This window comes from Odocoileus virginianus, chromosome 29 (genome assembly GCF_023699985.2).
Source record: "Odocoileus virginianus isolate 20LAN1187 ecotype Illinois chromosome 29, Ovbor_1.2, whole genome shotgun sequence".
NCBI classification, from domain to species: Eukaryota; Metazoa; Chordata; class Mammalia; order Artiodactyla; family Cervidae; genus Odocoileus; species Odocoileus virginianus.
The window spans coordinates 18,262,662-18,288,735 of NC_069702.1; the positions used below are offsets into that span (position 1 = coordinate 18,262,662).

At 45.2% G+C, this 26,074-nt stretch overlaps 1 protein-coding gene across 2 annotated transcripts in view; it reads left to right on the forward strand.

The window, feature by feature from the left end:
• Positions 1-1,255: 1,255 nt before the first annotated feature.
• The window catches only part of HPSE (heparanase), a 40,326-nt gene continuing 15,507 nt past the window's right edge, over positions 1,256-26,074 (forward strand). Inside the window, exons 1-4 of one of the 2 annotated variants that reach the window (XM_020892868.2) lie at positions 1,256-1,508; positions 14,418-14,563; positions 17,087-17,212; positions 23,925-24,098. In XM_020892868.2, coding sequence (XP_020748527.2) covers positions 1,279-1,508; positions 14,418-14,563; positions 17,087-17,212; positions 23,925-24,098 — 676 coding nt within the window. In that variant the 5' untranslated portion in view covers positions 1,256-1,278. Of the gene's footprint in view, positions 1,509-13,812; positions 13,995-14,417; positions 14,564-17,086; positions 17,213-23,924; positions 24,099-26,074 lie in introns of those variants that run through there. The other variant, XM_020892870.2, reaches the window with a different exon arrangement.

The window sequence follows — 26,074 nt, forward strand, 5'->3', positions numbered from 1 at the left end:
AGAGATTTGATTTAGGTTATACCTGAATGGTCTAGTCGTTTCCCCTACTTTCTTCAATTTCAGTCTGAATTTGGCAATAAGGATTTCATGATCTGTGCCACAGTCAGTTCCAGGTCTTGATTTTGCTGACTGTATAGAGCTTCTCCATCTTTGGCTGCAAAGAAAACAATCAATCTGATTTCAGTGTTGAACATGTTGTATGGCTTTACGTCCTGAGTTTCAGATGTTGACTCACCGAATAGGTTTATGCTCTGATAAATACTGTTTTCATGAGAAATTGATAAGAAATGTTTGGAGTTTTGATCTTTTTCCAGGTGTAGGTTAGCTAATGCCAAGGTCAGATTTTTTTTCAGGCAAAAGTTAGATGACTGGGAAACAGCACTCCGGCCAGAAGATACACAGTTAATCAGATCTTGGCAAGCTCTAAGGGCTTCCCTCATAGCTCAGTTGGTAAAGAGTCCGCCTGCAATGCGGGAGACCTGGGTTCCATCCTTGGATCGGGAAGATTCCCTGAAGAAGGGAAAGGCTACCCACTCCAGTATTCTGGCCTGGAGAATTCCATGGACTGTATAGTCCATGGGGGTTGTAAAGAGTCGGACACGACTGAGCAACTTTCACTTTCTGTGGCTCAGTTGGTCAAGAATCCGGCTACAATTCAGGAGACCCCGGTGTGATCCCTGGGTCGGGAAAATCCCCTGGAGAAGGGAATGCGAGCCCACAACAGTTCTTCTTGCCTGGAGAATCCCATGGACAGAGGACAGAGGTCCCTGGCGGGCCCCAGTCCATGGGGGTGGCAAAGAGTGGGGCACGGAGTGGCCGGCAAGTGTTCCAAAGCCAGAAGACAGTGAAGCGATGTATGCTCACTGGAGGCTTTAGTTGAAGTCAGAAGACCCGGTGGGCGCCGCCGGGAGGACCTGGAAGGAGGAACCGCTGGCTTTTTCGCTAGCTGACTTCATGCTTCACGGAGCCAGGTCCCGGGAGCCCAACGCTCCTGCCGGGAGATGCCTCTCCGGGCCTCCCGGGCTCTTGGATCAGGGCCAAGTCCGCACCCTTCGAAGGGGTGAGGGTCATTTCGTAAGTGGACGTGACACAGCCACCGCGGGGAAAGCGTGCCGGGAAGCGGGAGTGAGCCGGGAGGCGGGCGCGGTGGGAGGGTGAGGGGAGGAGGGAGCCGGGGAGGACGAGGAGAGGACGCCGCGCCCGCGGCGGGAGGAAGTGCGCAAGGTCCCGGCGCTGGCTGCGCGCGGCCGGCGGGAGGGGCGGCCAGGTGAGCCGGGGATGCTCGCGCGCGGGAGGCCGGGGCTGCGGCCGCCGCCGCTGCTGCTGCTGCTCCTGGGGCCGCTGGGTCCCTGCTCCCCGGGCGCCCCAGCCGCAGGCGCGCCGGCCGACGACACCGCGGAGCTCGAGTTCTCCACCGAGCGGCCGCTGCACCTGGTGAGTCCCGCGTTCCTGTCCTTCACCATCGACGCCAACCTGGCCACGGACCCGCGCTTCCTCACCTTCCTGGGGTAAGTGCCGCCCTGCGCGTCCCTGGCCTCCTCGCTCCTGCCCTCCCGACGTCCCTGGCCGGCCCGCCGGCCACTCCTCCCTTCACTCCGGGACCTTCTCACGACCCTTCTCTCCGTTCTCTCTGTCTCTCCCCAGCCCACCCCCGCTGCTGGGTCCCCCGAACCGCCCTTTCCCGCCTTCATTCATTCAGCAAGTGGTGCCTGAGCGCCAACTGACGGCTAGATATTAGGGGAGAAATTGAGAAAAGAAACTTTCCATCTGCCCCAGACACTCGCCGGCAGGCGGGGACCCGCCAAGCGCACCCGGAGGGCTTTGAGCGCTTGAATTTGCTGCCCACTGTGCCAGGCTCTTACAGGCTGGTAGGAAGGTTAAAGAAAGAAGGAGGAGGTGGAGAAGGCCATCACGGAGAATAAGCTTATTTATTATCCTAGAGGAAAACTTTTATTTTTTTTTTTTAATGTTTACTTGGCTGCATAAGCACTCAGGATTTTTTGTTGCCGCGTGTGGGGTCCAGCTCCCAGAACAAGGATGGGAAACCAGCCCCTTACATTGTGAGTGAGTGTGCCTCTTGGGTTGTCTCAGCCCCTGGATCACCAGGAAATTCCCAATAAAACTTTTAAACGGTAGTTTTAGGTTCACAGCAAAATCGTGCCCTAGAGACAGAAATTTCCCATAATACAGTCATTTAAAATTTTTTAATGTTATATCAGTAATACCTGGGAGATACAGTGATTTACAGAGCCTTAACAAAAAGCTCTCTCTCCAAGATGAGGCTGCAAAATGTGGCGCTGCTTTGTCAGCTGGAATTTTTTTCTCCTTGGAGGAAGACTGAGCCTGGTGTAGGCAGGTTCCCTGGCCCCTGCCGGTGAGTGTAGGCTGATCCTGAGACAGGGCACTGCCAGACCCAGGTCATCTAGGCCATTCATCTGGGTCATGAGAGCCTCCAGAGAATGCCACATCTCTCACCCAACTCAAAACTACCGGGAGTCCTGCCATTACCAAACACCTACAGGCTGGCCTTCTGCGGCCATTGCTAATTCTAGTTATTTAGTATGCAAATAGGGCTCAGAGGTAAACAATCTGCCTGCAATGCGGGAGACCTGGTTGATCCCTGGGTCGGCAAGATCCCTAGGGAAGGGAATAGCTACCCACTCCAGTATTCTTGCCTGGGTAATGCCATGGACAGAGGAGCCTGGAAGGCTACAGTCCATGGGGTCGCACAGAGTCAGACACGACTGAGCGACTAAGCAGGAGCCGCAGCACTATGCAAATAAAAGCAGATAGCCTAATGGTCGCACAGCTACACTGAGACCAGCCTTGATTCCCAACTCTGTCAAAACCCTTTGGCTTGGTTTTTACAGGTTGTTTGGCAACTCCAAGCTTTGATTTCTTCATTTTACAGTGGAACTTCTAAAACCTTCTTGTAGAATTGTGATGAACATTTGATGAGATAATAAAGTACTTAGCATAATGTTTGACAGTGCTCAAATTTTAATTGCTTCTTTTAATTGTTTTTTGTTTAATTTAATTGCTTTTTTGTCAATTGCTTCCTAGAACTTGGTGAGTATTTGCTAACCATTCATCAGTTCTCTGTGGATTTCTTTCGATGGTCATTAACCTCTATCTTTCCACCAAGAATTTCCTGGTGGGAAGGAGTTCCCACTTTGCACCCTTCCCCTTACCCCTAGTGAGCTGATACTAGGCAGCCCCTGGTACTGGTTGAGAGAAAGATTACTCTGGAGAAACACTGGGCTACACGACTCCATATGTGAGGACCCCAGGCCTAGAAGGGAAGTGAGGAGTGGGGATGGAAGGATGTGATAGGGGAAGAGAGAATGGGAGGTGCCTTACTGCAAACAGAAAGACTTAAGTAAATAACCATTTACTGAAATGTGAGAACTTAAGTCCTTTTCTGCTACTGTGGCCAGCATATACCCTACCCCTCCCCTCCCCAAAGAAGAGCATTTGAGGATCCCTTCCTGGGGAAACAAGTCCAAAAAAACCCCTGAAGTATGACTTTTGGGGTTCAGGTCTGATCACCCTAACCAATCAAACTAACCAACTCACAAGCAATACCCTCCCCACCACACCCCCGCCCCAGTCCCAGTCCCAAACACACACACACATACAACTTCCATCCTGTGATTTAGTGAGTGGGATACCCTCTCCTCTTCTTAAATGCATCTCTTAATTTCTCGTAGCACTCTTTCTTCCCCCACTGGTCTCCACCTTTTTGTTAAAGGCTGGAGGATAATGAAAACCAAAACAGCATAAAGTGCAATTAATAAAACTGTTTGCTTACAAACAGTTACACAGAGTATTGTTCTTCACACGGGCTCCAGGGCTGGCTCCCAGATGAGCTCCTGTCTTCCATGTCTACTCCCAGAGGCATCTGCAGGAATATCCATGCAATTCTCATCTGAGACCTTAAAGACTCCAGCTCAGGAGGCATAAGCTCCCTCCCCTTCTCACCTAGGACAGAGCTTCTGAATTAGAGCTTCTGGCGGGTCCATCTCCCCAGGGTGGTTGGCACAGTGCCCGAAGTGACCTTGTCATCTCAGAAGACAAAATATTTAGCTTCCATCACAGAAGACGACCCAGGGCTTATCTGTCACAGGATCAGAGAGTCACATGGACATCTTTGTATTTCATTTCCTCAAATTTAACTGCTTGGGTGAAGAACTGAGCAGATTAAAGCTGAAATACTAAGAAGGAAAGGATTATAAAAATAGCTGACACTCATTGAGCTGTCGTCACAAGCCAGCCCCCGTTCTAAGCATCTCCTGGGTATTAGTTCATTTAGTCCTTGCTACAAAGCTCTAAAGTCAGAACTGTTATTATCCCCATTTTTAAAATGAAGAGGTTGAATCTTAGGGAGATTCCACAGCTTGCCCGTGGTCAGCCAGCTATGAGATGAAGGAGCAGAATTTGAAACCAGATGCTAATTGCACAGACACAAGGACACAAAAAGAAAGTAAAGCAGTTTACATATTTTTTAAAGGCAGCAGAGGAGGGATGGGAGAAAAAGATTGTCTGGAAACAAACTGAGACGATTGATGGAAGGAAGTGAGAATAGGAAACTCAAGGCCCATTCCTCGACGGTACTTCAAAAGAGACCTCAGCAAATTCAGTCAGATGGTTCTGGTTCCGGATTCCCATAACGGCAGACAGATGTATTTTAGGGTTTGTTTGTTTCTTTCTTTCTTTGTTTCCCGCATTTGCAATTAAAGAACATGGAGTACACAGCACTTCAATGCCAGTGAAAGAACAATCTAGAATCAGAAAGGAGCATCTTTTCAGTTTGCCCTCTTCCCGGAGGAAATTCATCGACAACCCTGGCAAAAACTTCCTAAGCCTGAAGATTTGGTTTCAAAGACGGGAGGGCAGAGACCAACACAACTCAATAGAAATAGAGTGTGGGCCTCATGCGCAAGCCTCGTATAAAGTGTTCTAGTAGCCATACTTAAAAAAGGTAAAAAGAAACAGGAAGAACTAATTTTAATATTGTACTTTGCTTAATACAAAAGTATCCAAATTATTATCATTCAACATACAAATCAATGCAAAATATTAATGAGATATTTTACACTGATTTTCGAACCAAGTCTTCAAAGAAATCTGGTGTGTATTTTATATTCACAGCACGTCTCTGTTCAGACTAGCCACATGTCAAGGGTTACTGTGTGTGGTTACCATCTTGGCAGTGTAGCCACATTTCAATCAAGGCACATATCAAGCACAGTTCACTAATTCAAGATAAAAATTAGAGTGCTGAGCCAGTGGTAGAAATCAGGAGTGCTACAGAGAAAAAACAGTGGCGCTACACAGTGACTATGCAGTAAAAATGCAGCAGTGTTTGCTTTTCAAAAGGATTTAAACTTTGGTTCCAGTGGTTAAGACTCTGAGCTCCCAATGTAGGGGGCCCAGGTTCCATCACTGATCAGGGAACTAGTTCCCACATGCTTCGTGGCATGACCAAAAAAAGAAAAATGGTTTGCTTATTTTATTTCAGCAAAGTGCATCCCTTTTTGCCAATTTGACAAATACTTATTATTTGTAACTTTCAATAATCAGATTCCTTTGTCTTCATTGACAAAGTTGCTTTTCATCTTGGGAAAAGCACTTATCAGCAATGCCAAATGCATGTTTGTATAACTGATGTTTGCTTCCCTCTGGCTCAGACAGTAAAGAATCTGCTACAATGCAGGAATACGGGTTCAATCCCTGGGTTAGGAAGATCCCCTGGAGAAGGGAATGGCAACCCACTCTATTATTCTTGCCTGGAAAATTCCATGGACAGAGGAGCCTGGTGGGTTCCAGTCCATGGAGTCGCCAAGAGTCAGGCATGACCGGGCGACTAACACTTCACCCTGTGTGCCTGTTGCTGAAAGAAAGAACCGTGGCCAACAAGACAACTGAGGACAATCACAAGCCATAGGCTCATATGTTTTGATCCCTGAGACTCCCCCCTGGTTGAACAGTGCTCACGGTTCCCTTCCCTCCCAAACCATTCACCGTGCAGCCTGGAGCCCTGCAAAATGGTAGCCTGGAACCATGCAAAATGGTAACCCTGCTACATCCTCCTTGGAGAACATTCCTGCTTCTTCTTTGCCTTAGCTCAAACTGAGCTCTTCTCTGAAGACCCAAGTGGAGAAATAGATGCCACTCCTCCTCTGAAGTAACCTCTGGAGTAGAAGCTGTGCCTTGTCCAACCCTGCAGCCCCTTCCCATTACCCAGGGCAGCTTCTAGATCATTGCCCACTGGTTTGAACTCCAGATTGCTGTGATTCAAATCCCCAGTGGCTTGTTACCTTGAGCAGACGACCTAGCCTCGTTTTGTTCAGGTTCCTTGTCTGTAAAATGAGAGTAATAAAGACAGCTACCTCTTTGGGTTGTTTGGGGATGAAGTGAAATAATCTATGCAAAGTGTCTGAAACATCCAGCGTGGATAATTGCTGCCCGCTGGAGAGGACTGTCCTGATCCATGTGAGGCTCACTGTCTCCACGTCTGGCTCTCCTCATCGGCTCCTTGCCACTGCATCTTCTCCCCTCTTACTTACTTCTCTTTATTGATGACCAGCATTAGTCTCAGTTTCCTCTGCACTCCCACACCCCACCACCTTCCTAGGTGACTTCAAGTCCGCTTGAATACTGTCTTTCAGTTTCTTCACATCCGCATTTTCTAATAATCTTCACTCAGTGTGTTATTGGAACCAGCTTCCACTGGCTTGTGAAATGTGTTCATTTCTTCCCATCTCCACATCCAGTGACATTAGTACCATTATCTTGAAATCAGCCCTGAAGGGAATATTTACATCATGGCAATTGTTAAATGCAAAAAAAAAAACCCCAAAAAACAGGGCAGTTTCCTAGCACACACCAGTTCATTTCAGCCACCTGATGCCATGCCTGTGGCTGGACTCTTTCCATCACTAAGAACCTTTCAACGTCTGAACTCTTAAAGCTTCTACTCTTGGACTATATTCCTCATTCTCTTAGGTTTTTTTGCGGCTGTAGATCCCAGTACAGCCGCTTTTAAAGTACCTCTACTGAATAGCCTCTTTCTTTTTCTATTCGTTCCATATCTGATTTAGGGCTCTTGGTTTACTCCATGAGTCATTCTTATGATAACACCCCTCCTGTCTCATTTTTCTTCTTGCTAAAACCCAAACCTAGCTTAATCTAGCTATATTTTCCCTCTTGGGATTCTACAAGGTGGCCATAAAGCCTGGAAATGGAAAACATTACCTAATCATGAATAGTCATGTGTATTAATAAACCAGTTTTAGGCATTTGCCTCTGCTTCCCATCTCAATGGATACCCTGTATAGCTGGGCTGTTACACTCTTAGGGGCAAAGCGGAATCTCCCAGCCACATGGATTGATGCTGCACTGGAAATTCCAGGCCTCCAGATTTAATTGCTCTTTTTTAAAAGCAATTTTAAGTGGATGAGGTGTTATTATAATTTAATTTGTTTATTTATGGCCGTGCTGGGTCTTCCTTGCTGCACGGATTTTTCTCTAGTTGTGGTGTGAAGGCTTTTCGTTGTGGTGGTTTCTCTTGTTGCAGAGAACGGGCTCTAGGGCACACGTGCTTCGGTAGTTGTAGCTCCCAGGCTCTAGAGCCCAGGCTCAATAGTTGTGGCTTAGGGATCGAACAGGGGTCGAACAGGGGTCCCCTGCATTGGCAGGTGGATTCTTTACCACTGAACCAACCAGGGAAGCCCCCAGACTAACTTGGTCTTTAATGCTACTCCTTCATGCTCCTTTCCCTGCCTCTCTCCCTCTCCACTTCCTTCAAATCTCTGATCCCACCTCCAACTCATCACTCTTAGCCTGTGACCAAATTTCTCATTCCCGAAGAAAATCAAGTCACTAGACTGGAACTTGGGCTTCCCTGATAGCTCAGTGGGTAAAGAATCCACCTGCAATGCAGGAGGCCCCCCGGTTCAATTCCTGGGTTGGGAAGATCCCCTGGAGAAGGGATAGGCTACCCACTCCAATATTCTTGGGCTTACCTTGTGGCTCAGCTGGTAAAGAATCTGCTCACAGTGCGAGAGATCTGGGTTCCATTCCTGGGTTGGGAAGATCCCCTAGGGAAGGGAAAGACTACCCACTGCAGTGTTCTGGCCTGGAGAATTCCATGGACTGTATAGTCCATGGGGTCACAAAGAATCGGACACAACTGAGCGACTTTCACTGTCAGACAGGAACTTCTTTTTCTTCCTGCCATCGAACCTACAGGCATAGCGTGGGTGTGTGTAGCTTTCTTCCTTCCTCTCTTCTCAGGCCAGTTCTTCTAGCTCTGCTGTTGCTCCTGTCCATTCCTGCCTCCCCAAGGACTTTGCTCTAGCACTCACCTCTCCTCTCTCCTGTATCTTTGACCTCTCCTTTATTACTGGATCCTTCTTCTTAGCACAGAAACTTCAAGTCTTTCCCCTCTCAGGCACCTCTGCAGGTACTGCTGTCTTTCTCCTCCTGTTTGTAGCCTTTCTAACTGCTCATGCTTTCCGTGTTCCACCCGCATGATGACCTCATCATCATGTCAAAAACTCAATCTCTCCAACATCATCGGGGACCTTACTTTTTCAAGCTTTTTTTTTTTTTTTAATTGTGGTAAAAGTCATATAAAGCATCCTATTTTAACCATGTGGAGGAGGAAATGGCAAACCATTCCAGTCTCCTTGCCTGGAGAATCCCATGGACAGAGGAGCCTGGTGGGCTACAGTCCATGGGGTCGCAAAGAATCGGACACGACTGAGCAACTAACACACACATTTTAACCACGGGGCTTCCCTGGTGGCTCAGAAGTAAAGAATCCGCTTGTCAGTGCAGGAGATGTGGGTTTGATCCCTGGGTTGGGAAGATCCCCTGGAGAAGGGAATGCTGGTCCACTCCAGTATTCTTGCCTGGAGAATCCCATGGACAGAGGAGCCTTCAGGGCTACAGTCCATGGGGTTGCAAAAGAGTCAGACACAACTTAGCGACTAAACAACAACAATTTTAACCATGTTTAACTGCACAGTTCAGTGGCGCTAAGTACATTCTTGTGGTCGTGCAGCTCTCCCCATCATCCATCTCCTGAATTTTCCACCTTCCTACACTGAAACTCTGTCCCTTTTAAGAACTAACTCCCCATCCACCCCATCCCCTTGGCCCCTGGCATCTACCAATGTACTTTCTATGATTTTTGACTGTTCTAGGTACTTTGCCTAAGTGGATTCAAACAGTATTTGCACCTAATGTATATTGGAATGCATTTTTAAGTTTCACTTAATGTAAGATCCATGGAATCTATACAGTCCATGGAATTCTCCAGGCTAGAGTGGGTAACCATTCCCTTCTTCACGGGATCTTCGCAACCCAGGGATGAAACCCAGGTCTCCCACATTGCAGGCGGATTCTTTACCGCCTAAGCTACCAGGGAAGCCCAATACATGATCAGTGACCTTCATTTATTGAGAAATCCAATAAATACCTTTCAGTCCTTGTCTTACTTGCCTCTGTTATGGGTTGAATGTCTGCATGGCCCCCTACAGTTCCTATGTTGAAGTCCTCATTCCTGATACCTCAGTCTGTGACCTTATTTGGAAAAAATGTCATTGCAGACACAATTGGGCTTCTCAGCTGGTGCAGTGATAAAGAACCCGCCTGCCAGTGCAGGAGACACGGGTTGGATCCCTGGGTCAGGAAGATCCCCTGGAGTAGGAAATGGCTACCCACTCCAGTATTCTTGCCTGGAGAATCCCATGGACAGAGGAGCCTGATAAGGTCACAAAGAGTCAGACACAATTGAAGCAATTAAGCATGCCCACACGCAGACATAATTAGTTAAGAATTGGTCATACTGGAATGGAGTGGGCCACCATTCAATATGACTGGTGACCTTATAAACAGGGGGGATTTGGAAACAGACACGCACACACAGAGAACACCATACATAAGTATGTGTACACAAGTACACATACTTGGAGCTGTTCTGCTCTGAGAAGCTTCCAGAAGCCAGAGAAAGGCCTGCAGTAGATCCTGCCCCAGCACCTGCAGGGGGGTGTGTGGCCTTTCCAACATCTTGATTTCAGGCTTCTTGCCTCCAGAACAACAGGTCCGTTGTTCAAGCCACCCAGTTTGTGGTGTTTTGCGACTACAGCCCTAGCAAACCAATTCAGTCTCCCAGAAGCACTCAGCAAGAGTGACAACTGAAATACTTTCTCACCCCTTCAGATCAGTGTCACTGCCGTGGCCGGGGGTTTATCCCACCACTCTCAGGTTCTTCACCACCTCTTCCTCTGGTTTGTCTCAATGGTGCTGTTCCCCGGGCTTCTGACCTAGGCCTTCTCCTTCTTTTTATTATATTCATTAATTTATTTGGCTGTGCTGGGTCTTAGTTGCAGCATGCGAACTCTTCAGGATCAAACCTGGGCACCCTGCATTGGGAGCACTGGACCACTTAGCATTGGGAGCATCGGGAGCACTTCGCCGCTGGACCACCGGGGAAATGCCAAGGCCTTGTGTTTTCACTTCACATAATCTCCTGACTGGTTCACCTCATCACTTGAATTACTGCTCAGACAGTGGTGTGTCGAGCAATGTTTCACAACTGCCTCTCTGAGAGGAGAGGAGACTGATTTATGTTTCTTTCTGATTTCTGTAGTCTAAACACCCCCGCCATGGCTGATTTCAAACTGCCAACAGTTAAACACTGGTTCTCAAAACATAACGGTTGGCTCTCACACGCTGGTACCAGCCTGTGCAGGGTGCTCCCACACACCTCCGCTTTTGTGTCAGAGATAAGCAACTTATTTTTACACATACAGTATAATAAAAATACCTGCAGACATTTCTTTCCACTAACGAAGTTCCAGAAACACAACACCCACCACAGCTTTCGTGTGTTCGGTTATTTCCATGTCATTGTGGTGGTAGTGGTGAATTATTTTCCTCCTTTCTTTTTTCCGTGTGTGATAGAAATACTGTACTTTGTTCAGTTTTGTTTTTAGGACAAGCTCGCAGGTGTTTTAAATCTGGCTTTTGTCAGAGAGCATCGATATTGTTTCTCAAAACAAGAAAAGATTCCATTGCAAAGGAGACAGACAAAAAGGCCCTTGATACAATACTCTGAAACAGGTGATTTTGTTTACTTGGCAGAAGCCACAGCATTGGGTTTTAATTCTGTTCAGGAAACGGTCTACATCTGACCCCCCATGCCCTGTTGTCAGGCTGGACTCGATTGTTCATGCACTTGGGCGTGCTTGCTGAGTCGCTTCAGTCGTGTCTGACTCATTGCGACCCTATGGACTATAGCCCACCAGGCTCCTCAGTCCATGGGATTCCTCAGGCAAGAATATGAACCTTTATTAAGCACCGGCTGTATGCCAAGTACTTGTCTAGGTGCTTATCTGGGCACTGAGGAGATTCTGATGAGCCACCGAGTCCCTCCTTTCACAGAACTTAGCTCAAGGTGGGGGTGGACATAGATAATAATCCAAGGAAACGCAATAGAAGCTAATCTCAGAGACTGCTGGATGCTCAGAAGAAAACAAAGGCAGGGGAATGTGGTCAAGAGTAACTTGAGCCACCCCTTCCAGAAGCCAGGCTCTGGTGCTCCAACTTCAGAGGCAGGCTATACAGGGACACCCGGCTTGAGGTCCCACAGCTCCTGCCTGCATTCGTGTTCCCTGCATTTCCCAGACAGCGCCATTTCAATTGCTGTCCCATCTCAATTGCTTGCAGACATCAGCCCCACAAATCTAAAAGAACTTCCTCTGTCACCACACACAACCAAAATTGAAATCAAGGACCAGTATCAGTGCCTGGCCAAAAAGCAGTGGATCGGAGCCAGCCTGAAGTGACTCTGCAGAAGTTCCTTATATCAGGTTTAGGGCTGCAACTCTGCCTGTGGGCTAGGGATTCACTAGTTCACACCAGTGGTTCACATTAGTGGAACCACACTAGCCAAAGCACCAAAGCTGAGCACCGAGGAACTGATGCTTTTGGTGCTGGATAAGATTCTTGAGAGTCCCTTGGACAGCAAGGAGATCCAACCAGTCCATCCTAAAGGAAATCAGTCCTGAATATTCATTGGAAGAACTGATGCTGAAGCTGAAGCTCCAAGACTTTGGCCACCTGATGCGAAGAGCTGACTCATTAGAGAAGACCCTGATGCTGGGAAAGATTGAAGGCAGGAGGAGAAGGGGACGACAGAGGATGGATGGTTGGATGGCATTACTGACTCAATGGACCTGAGTTTGAGCAAACTCCAGGAGATAGTGAAGGACAAGGAAGCCTGGTATGCTGCACTCCATGATGTTGCAAAGAGTCGGACATGACTGAGTAACTGAACAATAACTAAAGGGTAACCACACTAGTGGTTCACACTGAGCATTCACTGACCTTTAGACTGAGGACTCACCTCCCCTTTATGTGTCTTCTGAGCTCCAGACACACATGGCCAAGGGCCTGATGGAAATGGTTATTGGTGCACCACTGGTATCTTGCAACACTGAGCCCCATGCCTGCCTTCATCCCTGTCTCCAATCTAACGCCTATTTATTTTTCATCTCATCAAATGATATTACCATCTTCCAAGATGCTTCCCAGGAGTAATCTTGGATCCTTCTCCAACATTCTGTTAAATACTCAAGTTAGTATTTCTAGGTTTCCCAGGTAGCTCAGTGGTAAAGAATCTGCCTGCCAATGCAGGAGGTACAGTTTCAATTCCTGGGTGGGGAAGATCCCCCAGAGGAGGAAGTGGCAACCTATTCCAGTATTCTTGCTGGGAAAATTCCATGGACAGAGGAGCCTGGTGGACTACAGTCTGTGGGGTCGCAGAGTCAGACACGACTAAGCATGCATGCCCACTAATATTTCTGTCTCCACTTGTGTCTTGAATTTATCCACTTCTCTTCATCCCTACTTTTGTTACCTGACCTCAGCCCATCACTTACTTTCAATATTAACACGACCACAGTCTTGGTCCCTCTATTCAGTGACTTACATGGCAGCCTGGGATTCTTTTCTAAAACAAAAGTCTGGTGCATTGCTTTAAATCCTCCCATGGCCACCATCTTATAAACCAGAATTCCTGGACATAGCAGCTCACCAGCCATCCATGATATGGTCCTGCCTGCCTCTCCAGTCTATCCTCTCCCAGAACCTCCCTGCCCCCAGTCTCCAGGCTCAAGCCACACCTTGAGCATCTTAAAAGAACTTGAAGTATTTTTGAGGGTCCCTGAACCTATGGTGGGTCCTGGCACAAGGAGATGAAACGCAAAGTGAGATTCATTCAGGGATGTTATCACTGTGGAACTGACTGAAATCCCCAACAGCACCAGAGAACTCTGGGAACGGTGGCATCTGCCAGGAAATCCTCAGAACCTCTTGAAAATAAATGGGAATGTTAGCTCGGACCAAGTAAGGCTTCAGAAGAAAGTAATTTCCACTTCGCTATGAATCCAAATAAAACTAAACTGCAGGAAGGGGGAACAGGATGTCAAGAAATATTGGCAATTAGATAGTTCTCTGGCATGATTTTCCAACTTGAAACAAACCCACACATAAACTAATTAAATGGGCCATTTTGAGAAAACACAGCACCAGTCCCATGTGTTTTAAGAGCTTTCCAGAGAGCATGGTGGCCAGGATCCCATATGTGAGGCTTCAGAAATACATGGCAGCTTGTTCCTGTTACCTGCGTCTTCTGTTTTCTTAGTTTTGTTCACTTAAGTATTCATGACATCTTCATCTTTCTGAGAGAATGGATTATAAATCATTTGAATTCGGTTCTATAACATTCTCTACCATTCTGAGCACCTAACAGGAGTGTTTTTGGCTTGATGACATATGCATTTAGAATTTCTTGAATTGGAAGTGTTCTTGGTGGATAGGAATTAGAATCTTACACCATTCTAAGTCATTTGACTAAAATTGAAAAGGATGGTTTTCCTTGGGGTGGAGATGGAGTTTGGTGAGGGAGAGGAGAAGGACTCGTAAGTCTTTATGAACTTCTCTGGGAACATAAATTTTTGAAGACAATATAGTTTTCAAAGAGACACAGAGTCATCTTTCCTGTAGTTTCCACTCTCTTGCGTCTTTTCCTCCATCAGTCACAGAAGATTATGAATTCTCTGAAAGCACTAAACACTATCCTGCTAGTCAGGTTGAAATATAAGCTCGTGGCTGAGTCAGATGCCTCCCAGTTGCCTTCAGATGCCTATCAGAGCAGCCTTGCAATTAGGAAGATTCCAATTGAGACGATGTCCCCGTTAGAGTGATATGACTTCTCTCTCCAGCGCCCTTACAGCTACATGTTAGAAATTGGGTCCACCAGGAGAGAAGGGAGTCAATGTGTAGACGTCATTGTCTTGGGGGAAAAAATAATAATTTTAATTTCTTGCTTGTCTTCATAACAGTTCTTCAAAACTTCGTACCTTGGCCAGAGGTTTGTCTCCTGCATACCTAAGATTTGGTGGCACCAAGGCAGACTTTCTCATTTTTGACCCCAAGAAGGAACCAGCCTTTGAAGAGAGAAGTTACTGGCTATCTCAAGTCAACCAGGGTGAAACTTTTTAAAGATTACCCATTTATTTGAATTCGCTTGAGTCGGTCACGAGCATTCTCAGAGAGCTGTTTGTCACATCACCAATTGATAAGAGATGAAGGGTTCCCAGTGGAACTGTGGGGATGCCTACACAAAAGGAGGAAGCAGTGGGCAGGTTTCCTCCTCTTGATGTTCTCAGGAATGTGAGAGGTGGGGGGCACGGGGAAGGTGCTGAACACGGCTTTAAGAGAGTTAGTGTTACTCCCTCAGTCTTGTTGGACTCTTTTCGACCCTGTTGGCTGTAGCCTTCCAGGGGATCTTCCCGACACAGGGATCGAACCCCGGTCTCCAGCATTGCAGGAGAGTTCTTTACCATCTGAACCACCAGGGGAGCCCTTAAGAGAGTTAGTTGTGCTATAAACAGAACAAAGATCATAACTGACGGGCAGAGCTGCCTCGAGCAACCTGTGGGGAGAAATGCACCAAAACAGAGAGTATTCCCTGCTGAAGAGACAGCGCTGATTGAAACTCATTTATTCCGGAAAATGTGGATGAAAGGTGTAATAAGGGGATGTGGAGATACGCTCTGTGTCTAAGAATGGATTTTAAGGCTTGATTTGTTGGGCAGTGGTTCTCAGACTTTATCGACTATACACAGTCACCCAGGGGGAGTTTGAATATTTGAATTCCTGGGCGCCAACCTTAGATTACAAATCGAGCAAGCTCCTGCTTGTGATTCTAAATATTAGGAGTCTGTGGGCTTCATCTGAGAAACACGTTAAGGCACCATGAGGATTTGCCCTGTGTCTTTCATAAGTGCTATACAGACATCAAATGGAAGTTAAATTAGTATCTTAACAATTATTGAAAATACCATATACATCTGAATTACAATAATGTATTATGTATATATTAATGAACAATATTTTGCTATTTTATATATTACATTTTTTTGTGGTTAGGAAGTGTTTAGAACAGTTAATCAGTAACTGGGCCAAAGTTAATAGAATAGTAATTAGGAAAAAATGAACAAAAGCAGGAGGGTTTTTTTAGAGTAACATGTCAAAATATATTTAGACCTGGCCCTTTCTCCCCAGTCAGTCATATGCGTTTGGAAGTTCTCATAAGTTTACACAGGAGTCTGTCCATCATTCATCAGTTTTCTTCATCCTGGTGGGCAGAGAGGATCACTGGGATTATCCAAGTGCTTCTGAAACATCCTTTATGAGGGGCTTCCCTGGTGGCTCAGGCTGTGAAGAATCTGCCTGCAATGCAGGAGACCCAGGTTCGATCCCTGGGTCAGGAAGATCCCCTGGAGAAGGGAATGGCAACCCACTCCAGTAGTTTTCATTATGCCTGCCCTCTGATGGATAAGGATTAGAGGCTTGTGGATCCCTCTTGATGGGAAGGACTGACTGTGGGGGAAACTGGGTCTTGCTCTCATGGGCAGAGAATGCTACTCAGTAAATCTTGAATCCAATTTTCTGCCAGTGGGTGGGGCTGTGTTCCCTCCCTGTAGTTTGACCTGAGGCCAAACTGTGGTAGGGATAAAGATTGAAGGGAGGAGGGGAAGGGGACGACAGAGGGCGAGATGGTTGGATGGCATCACTGACTCAGTGGACATGAGTTTGAGCAAGCTCTGGGAGATGGTGAAGGATAGGGAAGCCTGGCATGCTGCAGTCCATGGGGTCTCTAAGAGTCGGACACTACTTAGCGACTGAACAACAACCCACTCCAGTGTTCTTGACTGGAGAATCCCTTGGACCAAGGATCCTGGTGGGTTACAGTCCATGGGGTCACAGTGTCGGACCCAACTGAGCAACCAACACTTTCTGGAACATCGTTTTTATGAAAACAGGATGGATGAGGCACCAGCTGTCAGGAAGCCAGAATGTGAAGCTTCTGAGAAAGGAAGTCACAGGGGTCAGCCAGTCCTCGCAGCTTGAGCCTGGCAGCCCTGCTGCCTTGTGATAAAGAAGTATGACAAGTACTATCCTGCCGGACAGGATGGGGTGGATTTGTCCAAGTACACACGCTGTGGTCTCGGGTGCTTTGATGATACCAGATATGAAGGAATACAAGTCAGCATTCCCTGTCCTACCATTTTGGCAAGAGGAAATTGCCACAAAGCAGATATAGTCCATGCAAAGCAAATTGCTGTGTATTTTGAAAATGAACCTTAAGAGAACTGAACAATGTTTTGTCTTCCAGGGGGTTCCTCTAGTAACTTCAAGCTTCCGAGGAGCCTCCTGAATTGATAAATAACTTGAAGTTATGTGCAGTGTATCTGTGACCAGTATATGTGTGGTGTTTCTTAGGAAACATGCCCTTTGGCTGTTTGTTGTTTTTTTGTGTGGTGATTGGTCAAGCAGCAAATTTGACATATGTAACAGAATACATCTTTCTCTGATCTTAGACCCCCAAACCAGAAACTCAGCTATCCTGCTTTAGTTCACATATATAGCTAGGTAAATAAGTGTACGGGATGTCAACCTTATCATTGTAAAAGTAGATTCTCTGAATTTTTCCTTCCATTTGCAGATATTTGCAAATCCGGATCCATCCCTTCTGAGGTGGAGAAGAAGCTGCGGTTGGAATGGCCCTTCCAGGAGCAACTGCTGCTCAGAGAACAGTATCAGAAAAAGTTCAAAAACAGTACCTACTCAAGTAAGAAACGAAAGGTACCCTTCTGGTGTCCCAACCCCTGAAATGTTTGGATGGCTTGAACTTGGGCTAAAATTTAAGAAACCCTATAACAGTCATGGAAAGCTGCATAATCCTCAAATGTTAGCAAGAGTTAGTGGACAATCTTGAACCCCAAGTTTCTGTTTTCTTTATCTGACTTTGCCTACTAGCCAGGGCGTCATTCATCCTATTGTATCCATAGTATCAATAGTGTATAAATATCAATCCCAATCTCCCAATTCATCCCACCGCACGCCCAGTTTTCCCCCTTGCTCTCCATACATTTGTTCTTACATCTGTACCTCTATTTCTACTTTGCAAATGAGATCATCTATACCATTTTTCTGGGCTTCCCAGCTGGTGCTAGTTGTAAAGAACCTGTCTGCCAATGCAGGAGACATAAGAGACTCAGGTTTGATCCCTGGGTCGGGAAGATCCCCTGGAGGAGGGCATGGCAACCCACTCCAGTGTTGCTGCCTGGAGAATCCCATGGACAGAGGAGCCTGGTGGGCTATAGTCCATAGGGTCGCAAAGAGTTGGTCACAACTGACGCAATTTAGCACGCATACACACACACATATTGTTTTCCTGAGTAGATAACTAATGAGAACCTACTGTATAGCTCTGGGAACTCGGCTCAGTGCTCTGGAGTGACCTAAACGGGAAGAAAATTCAAGAAAGGGAGTGTATGGATACGTGTAGCTGATTCACTTTGCTATAGAGCAGAAACTAACACAACATTGTAAAGCAGTGACAATTTATAAAAAGAATCATTCATTCACGAGCTAATAATGACCTTAACTGCTCTGAAGAACTAGGAAGTCAAGGAAGACGCGAATACATTCCTTAAGAAAAAGTAAAATACAAAAAAGTGTGAAGAGTGAAATGTGAAATCATTCACACCTCATTGTCCATTCTGTTTCCCCTCCCAGAACTGTGTATCACTGGCAGGGCAGCTTTCTCGTTTTCTTTCCTGCATGGCTTTGCAAACACAGGACTAGCTCAGCTAGCCAGGAATTTATTTCCATTCATGGAAACAGTTTTCCAGTGTTTAAATAGGATGATGTTGTCACGTGTGTGTGTGTGTGTGAGTGTGCTGTGTGCTCGGTCGTGTCTGATTCTTTGCAACCACATGGACTGTAGCCCGCCAGGCTCTTCCATCCGTGGAAGTCTCCAGGTAAGAATACTGGAGCAGGTTGTCATTCCTAAACCAGGGCATCTTCCCAACCCAGGAATCAAACACGTGTCTCTTGCATCTCCTACACTGGCAAGCAGATTCTTTACCACTCCACCACCTGATGTTGTTACGCAGATCTCTAAAACAAACAAGCAATCCTTATCTAACTGTAAAATATATTTTTATCTGAAAATTGATGCTTTATACCCAACTAAGGGATGATGTTGCCCCAGATCTCAGTTAAGAAAATGTCCTGCGTAGATACTCTACAACTATCTTCTTTTGACTTCTGAGAAATAAATGATCTTGAAGTTAAATTGGGCTAGTCAACATTTCTAAGAGTATATTTTTGACACCAAATTATTTATTTGTAAGATTTTACTATAAACTATCTGGATTCCAGTGTATCCAATGAATTTTTTAAAATATTTTTTAGGTATAAGGTACAGGAGGAAAGTAACATGTAAGAAATCAGAAAATAGGTTATATGCTAATAGAAAATGTAGTCCTCTAAATTATTTTTTGCATTTTGAAGCAGAGGGCTGTGGGGGAAATCTTCTAATCCTTTACTAACATGATCTATGGGACTTCCCTGGCAGTCCAGTAGTTAAGATTCTACACTTCCAGTGGGGGGAGTATTTGTTTGATCCCTGGTTGGGAAAGTAAGATCCCACATGCTGCATGGTGTGGCCAAAAAATAAAACATATTTTTTAAAAAAAGATTAAAAAAAATAATATGATCCACGGTCGAACGAAATTTGGCATGATAGGGCCTTCTCAGATCCCATTAAAGCAATGACAGAAGTCCAAGAGGCCTGCAGCAGTAAGGTCTCATTTGTAATAAATCATCATATAGGCCTGCTAGAAGATGCCATGCTATTAGGCATATAGAGTCGCAATTTTTTTTTTAGTCATCTTAAACATATGCCAATTTACCTTACATTTTTCTTTAAAAATGTTTGCCACCTCACATGATCTTGTTGAACCAAGATGGTAGGTTTTCAGCATCTTTTCCCTGCCCCCTGGAACTTGGACCTTCCTAGTTTCTACACCAGGGGAAAGCCCTTCTTCCACTAACTGTGTTGCTGGGTTAGTATAATCCAAGCCATCCTGTTGGCAGTGCTACAATGCATGACAAATACTACGCAGAGTTAATTGTGTTTGGAAATATTTTGACTTCTGATTTTAAAATTTCTATTTTAATCCGCATGTCTTAGAAACATACATATAGAAATCTAATGTGTTTGGTCTGGGCAGCAACTCATTGTAGGGATAAGTATCTAAGAAGCTCATAGATGTTGCTACACCTGGTTCTGCATCTGTGGCCAAGGCTGATAATGTCTGAATAACTGAGAGTGGCATGCTATGATGGAAGAGGTAGCAAAAGTCTGTTGTGTTCTTTGCTTAGTTAATGGCCTGCCCCTTTGAAACAGGTGTCCTAGAAGCTCTAGGTAAGTTTTCTAATTACAGGACACATCGGATGCTGTGTTTCACTTAAGTAGAAGATGACAACAACATTTGTCATGAGAATATAAATTCACATTGTAAACCTGTCTGGGCAGGAAAAGGAAGCAGTGTTACAGGTATAATTTTGCGTGTGACTGCAGAAAGGAGGATTCCTTTATTAAAATAATCATCTTTAATGAGCTAATTGTTTTCTCTCTTTCTTCTCCACCTTCTTTCCTCATTGTCCCACTCCCAGACTGGATGCTGGACACAGTTGACATAAATGGAAATGGCACAATAGTTGGTGCCTATGTTTAATGGTTCATTTAGATTATCTTGGTCCCAGGGAGTTTTCCACCCTCTCAGACAGTGAGAGATAAGAGACTGGATAATGACTGGGAATTGGATAATTAACTATGAGCTTTCTTATTCTTATTTTGAGGAGGGAATAGGTTGGGTGAGTTTTATTTTATTTTTAAAATTAATTTTTATTGAACTGTAGTTGCTTTGCAGTATATTAGTTTCCACCGTACAGCAACATGAATCAGCTGTGCGTATACCTCTGTCCCTTCTGTTTTGGATTTCCTTCCCAGGTAGATCACCATAGAGTGCTGAGTGAGTTCCCTGAGTTACACAGTATGTTCTCATTGGTCATCTATGTTATACAAAGTATCAATAGTGTCTATATGTCAATTTCAATCTCCCAATTCACCCCATCCTTCACAAGCCACCCAACCCCCCCCCCCCACAACTTGGTGGGTTTTTAAAAATTTATTTATTTTTAGCTGCACCGTGTCTTTGCCACTCTGCCAGGGCTTTCTCTAGTTGCAGTGTGAGGACCTCTCACTGCAGAGGTTTCTCTTGTTGGGGAGCACAGGCTCTAGGGTACAAGGGCTTCAGACGTGGTGTAGGGGCTCGGTCGTCTAGACTCACAGGCTCTGGACCACAGACTCAACAGTTACCGCAGGTGGGCTTCGTTGCTCCTCGGCATGTGGGATCTTGCCTGACCAGGGATCAAACCTGTGTCTCCTGCATTGGCAGGCGGATTCTTAACCAATGGACCACCAGGGAAGTCCTGCAGTTTTATTTGTCAAGAGTGGATTTGAACTCTGTAAGATACAGCCCTTATCCTAGGAGACGTTACTGCTATAGAATGTGAAGCTACTTAAAGTGTATTTGGAAAAATGAGGAGATAGAGGAAGAGTAAGGTATGAACTGAATAAATACTCAGAAATGTAGACATTCTAGGTTTCTTGAAAATGCTGTAACTTTTGTTGTGGTTCTAGGCAGTAACAGTGCTTTTACATCTGTAACAGTTTTCTGTGGTTTACAAAGGGTTTTCCCATGTGCTATTTCAACTTGGTTCTGTGAGGTAGATGGATGATGGTACTAGTTCCAGATCTGTATATCAGTACCTGAGGCTTATGCAGGTTGAAGGGTCATCGCTGATCATCCAGTCTTTAAGTGGGAGGGTAAGGCCCAAACTCAGGTATGTGATTCTTGATTTGAGGACACATTCTCAACTTGATTTGCTATAGATGTGTAAAATATAGCTGTGACTATGACAGTCAGAGAGCCTTTATAACAGGCTCTAGTAACACAACCGCTGCTGCTGCTGCTAAGTCGCTTCAGTCGTGTCTGACTCTGTGCGACCCCATAGAAGGCAGCCCACCAGGCTCCCCCATCCCTGGGATTCTCCAGGCAAGAACACTGGAGTGGGTTGCCATTTCCTTCTCCAGTGCATGAACGTGAAAGTGAAGTTGCTCAGTCGTGTCCGACTCTTTGTGACCCCATGGACTGTAGCCTACCAGGCTCCTCCATCCATGGGATTTCTCAGGCAAGAGTACTGGAGTGGGTTGCCATTGCTTTCTCCAAGTAATATGGGACTGTCACCAAATAGCTCTGTGATACTGGGCAAAGCTCTTTATTTCTTTGGGTGTCAGTTTCCTCATAGAAAAATGAGGATGGGCACCAATTCACTGTAGGAATAAGTCTCTAAGAAGCTCATAGATGTTGCCACACTTGGGGAGGGCTCCATAAAGGCCATAAAGGACTCCATAAAGGCCCATGCTGTCCTCCACTCTAGCCCTAGATCCCAGGAAGAAGCTGCAAGACTCAGAGAGCTTTTCAGCCCCCGATGTCTGTAAGTCCTTGATGACAGGCAGCAGTTTTGTGGAAGTGGGTGACACAGCAAATATCAAAAACACCAAAAATAGCTTGCTTGTGTCATTACCGCTCCTCAGCTATTATGGGCAGTATTAAATTTATGGTTTCACTGCTATGGTAACCCAAGTAGTTCAGGCCGAAGACTTAGAAACAAAACCACTTTGAAGGAGAAAGGGGGTAAATCTGCCAGATGCAGATTTTTTTAAAACTAGGGAAGGGACTTCCCTGGTAGCCCAATGGTTAAGAGTCCGAGCTCCCCATATAGGGATATAGGCTCAATCCCTGGTCAGGGAACCAAGATCCCCACTTGCCACAGGACATGGCCAGAAAAGATAGAAATTGAACTAAAGGAGTGAGTTTCTGTTTAATACATAACTCTAAAATATACATTAAGATCACCAGATTTATGCAGATACTGATTTAAAGATGACACTCAAAAATACATTGTTGCCAGGCTTCCCTGGTGGATTAATGATAAAGAATCTGCCTGCCAAAGCGGGAGACACAGAATTCAATCCCTGGTTCAGGAAGATTCCACGTGCCACGGGGCAACTAAGGCCACGTGCACCAACTACTGAGTCAGCTATCTACACTCCGAGCTCCACAAGAGCAGGTATCGCAGTGAGAGGCCAGTGCACACAGCTAGAGAGTAGTCACCACCGTCCTCAGCTAGAGAATAGCCTGTGCGGCAACAAAGACCCAGCAGAGCCAAAAATAAAAATAAATAAAATAAATACACTGTTGCCACTCTCAGAAAGAGATTATAGGCCAGCTAATGGTTAAAAAACTGAGTTCAAAAGTTCCAAAGCTTTAATAATCCCTTAGTGATTCTGTAATTCTTTTTCACAGCACATCTAGCCCAAAAGAAATGCCTAAGAGTTTCAATTAAACTGTTAGGTTCGAACAACCTTATAGTAATAGTTTCCATCATGTCCAACAGATGTCGATGTGTTCCCTTGCAAATTTAAAAGATCCTGCAATGCCTTGTAAGTCGGGTTGCCTGGTTAAATTTTAATTTCAAATAAACAATCATTTCTTTACTGCAGGTTTTTCTCAAATATTGTATTTGACATACACTAAAATTACTATTCATTATTTATCTGAAGTTCAAATTTAACTGATGTCAGATGTCCTATATATTCATCTCCTAAACTGTCCCAGTAAATTCACTCCCCAGGGTGCCTTAAGGCCAAAGGAAAAGAGGTCAACCGAGGCTGAGGTGGTTAGAGAGCATCACTGACTCAACGGACGTGAATCTGTGCAAACTCCAGGAGATAGTGGGGGACAGAGGAGCCTGGCGCGCTGCACTTCACAGGGTCACAGAGGGTCAGACACGACTTAGCAACTGAAGAACAACAAAAGGCTACCTTGGCACTGAATTTGGAAACCACATCCCTAGAGCCCTAAGCCAGTTTTTTAAATGTAAAATTCCATTTGTTAATATTTTGGATTAATAAATTATATACATGATTTTTTCAAACAATGTTTTAAAAAGCTAATCAAAATTACCAAGTCATTTTATGACTGAGTTTGTGAGTGGAGATTTTTAGGTTATGAAGAGTGGAATTTGTGTTGACTAATGAAAAGTCTGGCCTTGCATGCTGGGCACAGAGTTTCCCCAGTTCACCTGAGGTCACTTGAGCAAAACCCAAGTGTCAGACCAAACCCTCTGGTACGTTGCATGGACTTGATTCAGCAGCTAAAGCAAATAAAGTCATATTGGGTTTTTTTTTTCATCCAATTTTTTGGGACTCCTATTCATCATTATAAGCACTCATTAGGACTAGAATTCCTTCCATTTAACTACAGAAATAGTAATTCATTATGAGGAGCAAATCTGGAAGTCTTCATCACTTTGACATTCAGGTGCTGACCTAACCATGAACTGGCAACATTTTCTTTTAGAACACTCAGTGGATATGCTGTACACTTTTGCCAGTTGCTCAGGACTGAACTTGATCTTTGGTCTAAATGCATTGCTACGAACCGCAGATATGCACTGGGACAGTTCCAACGCTCGGTTACTGCTGGACTACTGCTCTTCCAAGAATTACAACATTTCTTGGGAACTAGGCAATGGTAAGTGCCTCCCACCTCCAGAAACATTTCCATAATAAGGAGATTTCCCTTTGGCATTATTTGTTCCTATTTATGACCTTTTTAATAATAGCAAATATGCCTTTTGTCTTGGAATAGTTGTGTAAGTGCTCAACGGTGCAAGTTTTAATTGTGGCCGAAAACTCCTTATGTAGCCCAGATGTTATTGCTCATCCCAGTTTACATTTGAGCACTTCCACAGCTCCCTTGCCTGCCAATGCAGGAGATTGTAAGAGATGAGGGTTCAACCTCTGGGTTGGGAAGATCCCCTGGAGGAGGAAATGACAACCCACTCCAGTATTTTTGCCTGGAGAATTCCATGGACAGAGCAGCCTGGCGGGCTACAGTCCATGGGGTCACAAAGAGTCGGACACGATTGAAGAAACTTAGCATGCACAGCTCCCTGATTCCTTTGAGATCTTTAGGGTCACTTGGCAGGTTGGACTCAAGCAGTTTGCTTCTACCTTTCCATTCCTTCCTCTGTTCTCTGCTTGTCATTTAATCTCAGCAACCCCATCCTGACATTCATAATAGGTTCAAGCTAGAAGTTCCAGGACAGAGTTCCCTCTAGGTCAGGCTCTTGAGTGTCTCCTTCTTCATTCTTTTTTTGCAAGAAACTTATCAATTCTAATTAAAGTGGGTCTTCTCTGGTGGCTAAGATGGTAAAGAATTCTGCCTGCAATGCAGAAGGCCCAGGTTCAATACCCGGGTGGGGAAGATCCTCTGGAGAAGGAAATGGCAACTCACTCTCATATACTTGCCTGGAGAATTCTGTGGACCAAGGACCTTGGCGGGCACAATCATGGGGTTGCAAAGAGTTAGACACAACTGAGTGACTAAGACTTTCACTTTCAAAGTGCTAATTAGCCACATTCATTCAAACGTATTGACAGTGCTTTGTCCATACATCAGCCAATGGAACTGAACATAAAATGGAAAGTGAGATGGTAAATACAATTTTGACCTTCATTTCATAGATGACCAAAGAGACACAAAAATGTGAGCTAAATATATAGCTGTGTGCGTACATCTGTGCTTAGTCGCTCAATCATATCCAACTCTGTGACCCCATGGACTGTAGCCCACTGGGCTCCTCTGTCCATGGGATTCTCCAGGCAAGAGTATTGGAGTGGGTTGCCATTTCTGCCTCAAGGGGATCTTCCCAACCCAAGGATTGAACCCACGTCTCCTGTCTCCTGCACTGTAGGCAGATTCTTTACTTATGATGCTAGGTAATTATGAGTTAGAGAAATCTTAGAGGAGTTAGGATTTGAACCCAGGCAGTCTGGCTCTAGAACGAGGTCATTGCTCTCTTGAGACTTCTGGAGGTAAGGAGCCAGACCTACCAGAAAGCAAGCAAAGAAGTGATGCATATCTATAGTGGTATGTGTTATGATAAAGTCTAGCCACAGATTTGGGGGTTTGGTGGCTGAGGATAACTGACAAGGTGAAGCACTGAAGCAGAATAGAAGAAAGGATAGAGACAACCATGTCTTAGGTAGATGTTCTGACCAAGTTTACTGCAGCAACTATGTGAACCATAGGTCATCCTTACCTGTCTCTGTACATCCCCCCCGCCCCAACTTTTCTACCCTACCCATCGCCAAGTCCTTCTGCTTTTCAGGGCAAGATAAAACAGTGATGTCATCATGTGTCCCTCTTCCTTGTATTCCATTTTGCAAAGAAGGTCTGGTTTCCAGGGTAAAGCAGAAGAATAAAGTAATTTGGAAAGTAGATTAGACATTTTCTGTGCCTTCCTCCCATCTCTTCAGTTTTGTTACTTCCAGATTCACATGCATACATAATTTGCCCCTATAATTCTCAATAAGACTTTTTTTTTAAGAATTTATCTTAATTTTTATTTGCTATTAAGATAACTTTTGATATTATAAGGGCAATATGGAGCTTCAAAAAATTCTAACTAGTGAAGATGACACATGCATTTGGCATTTCACAGA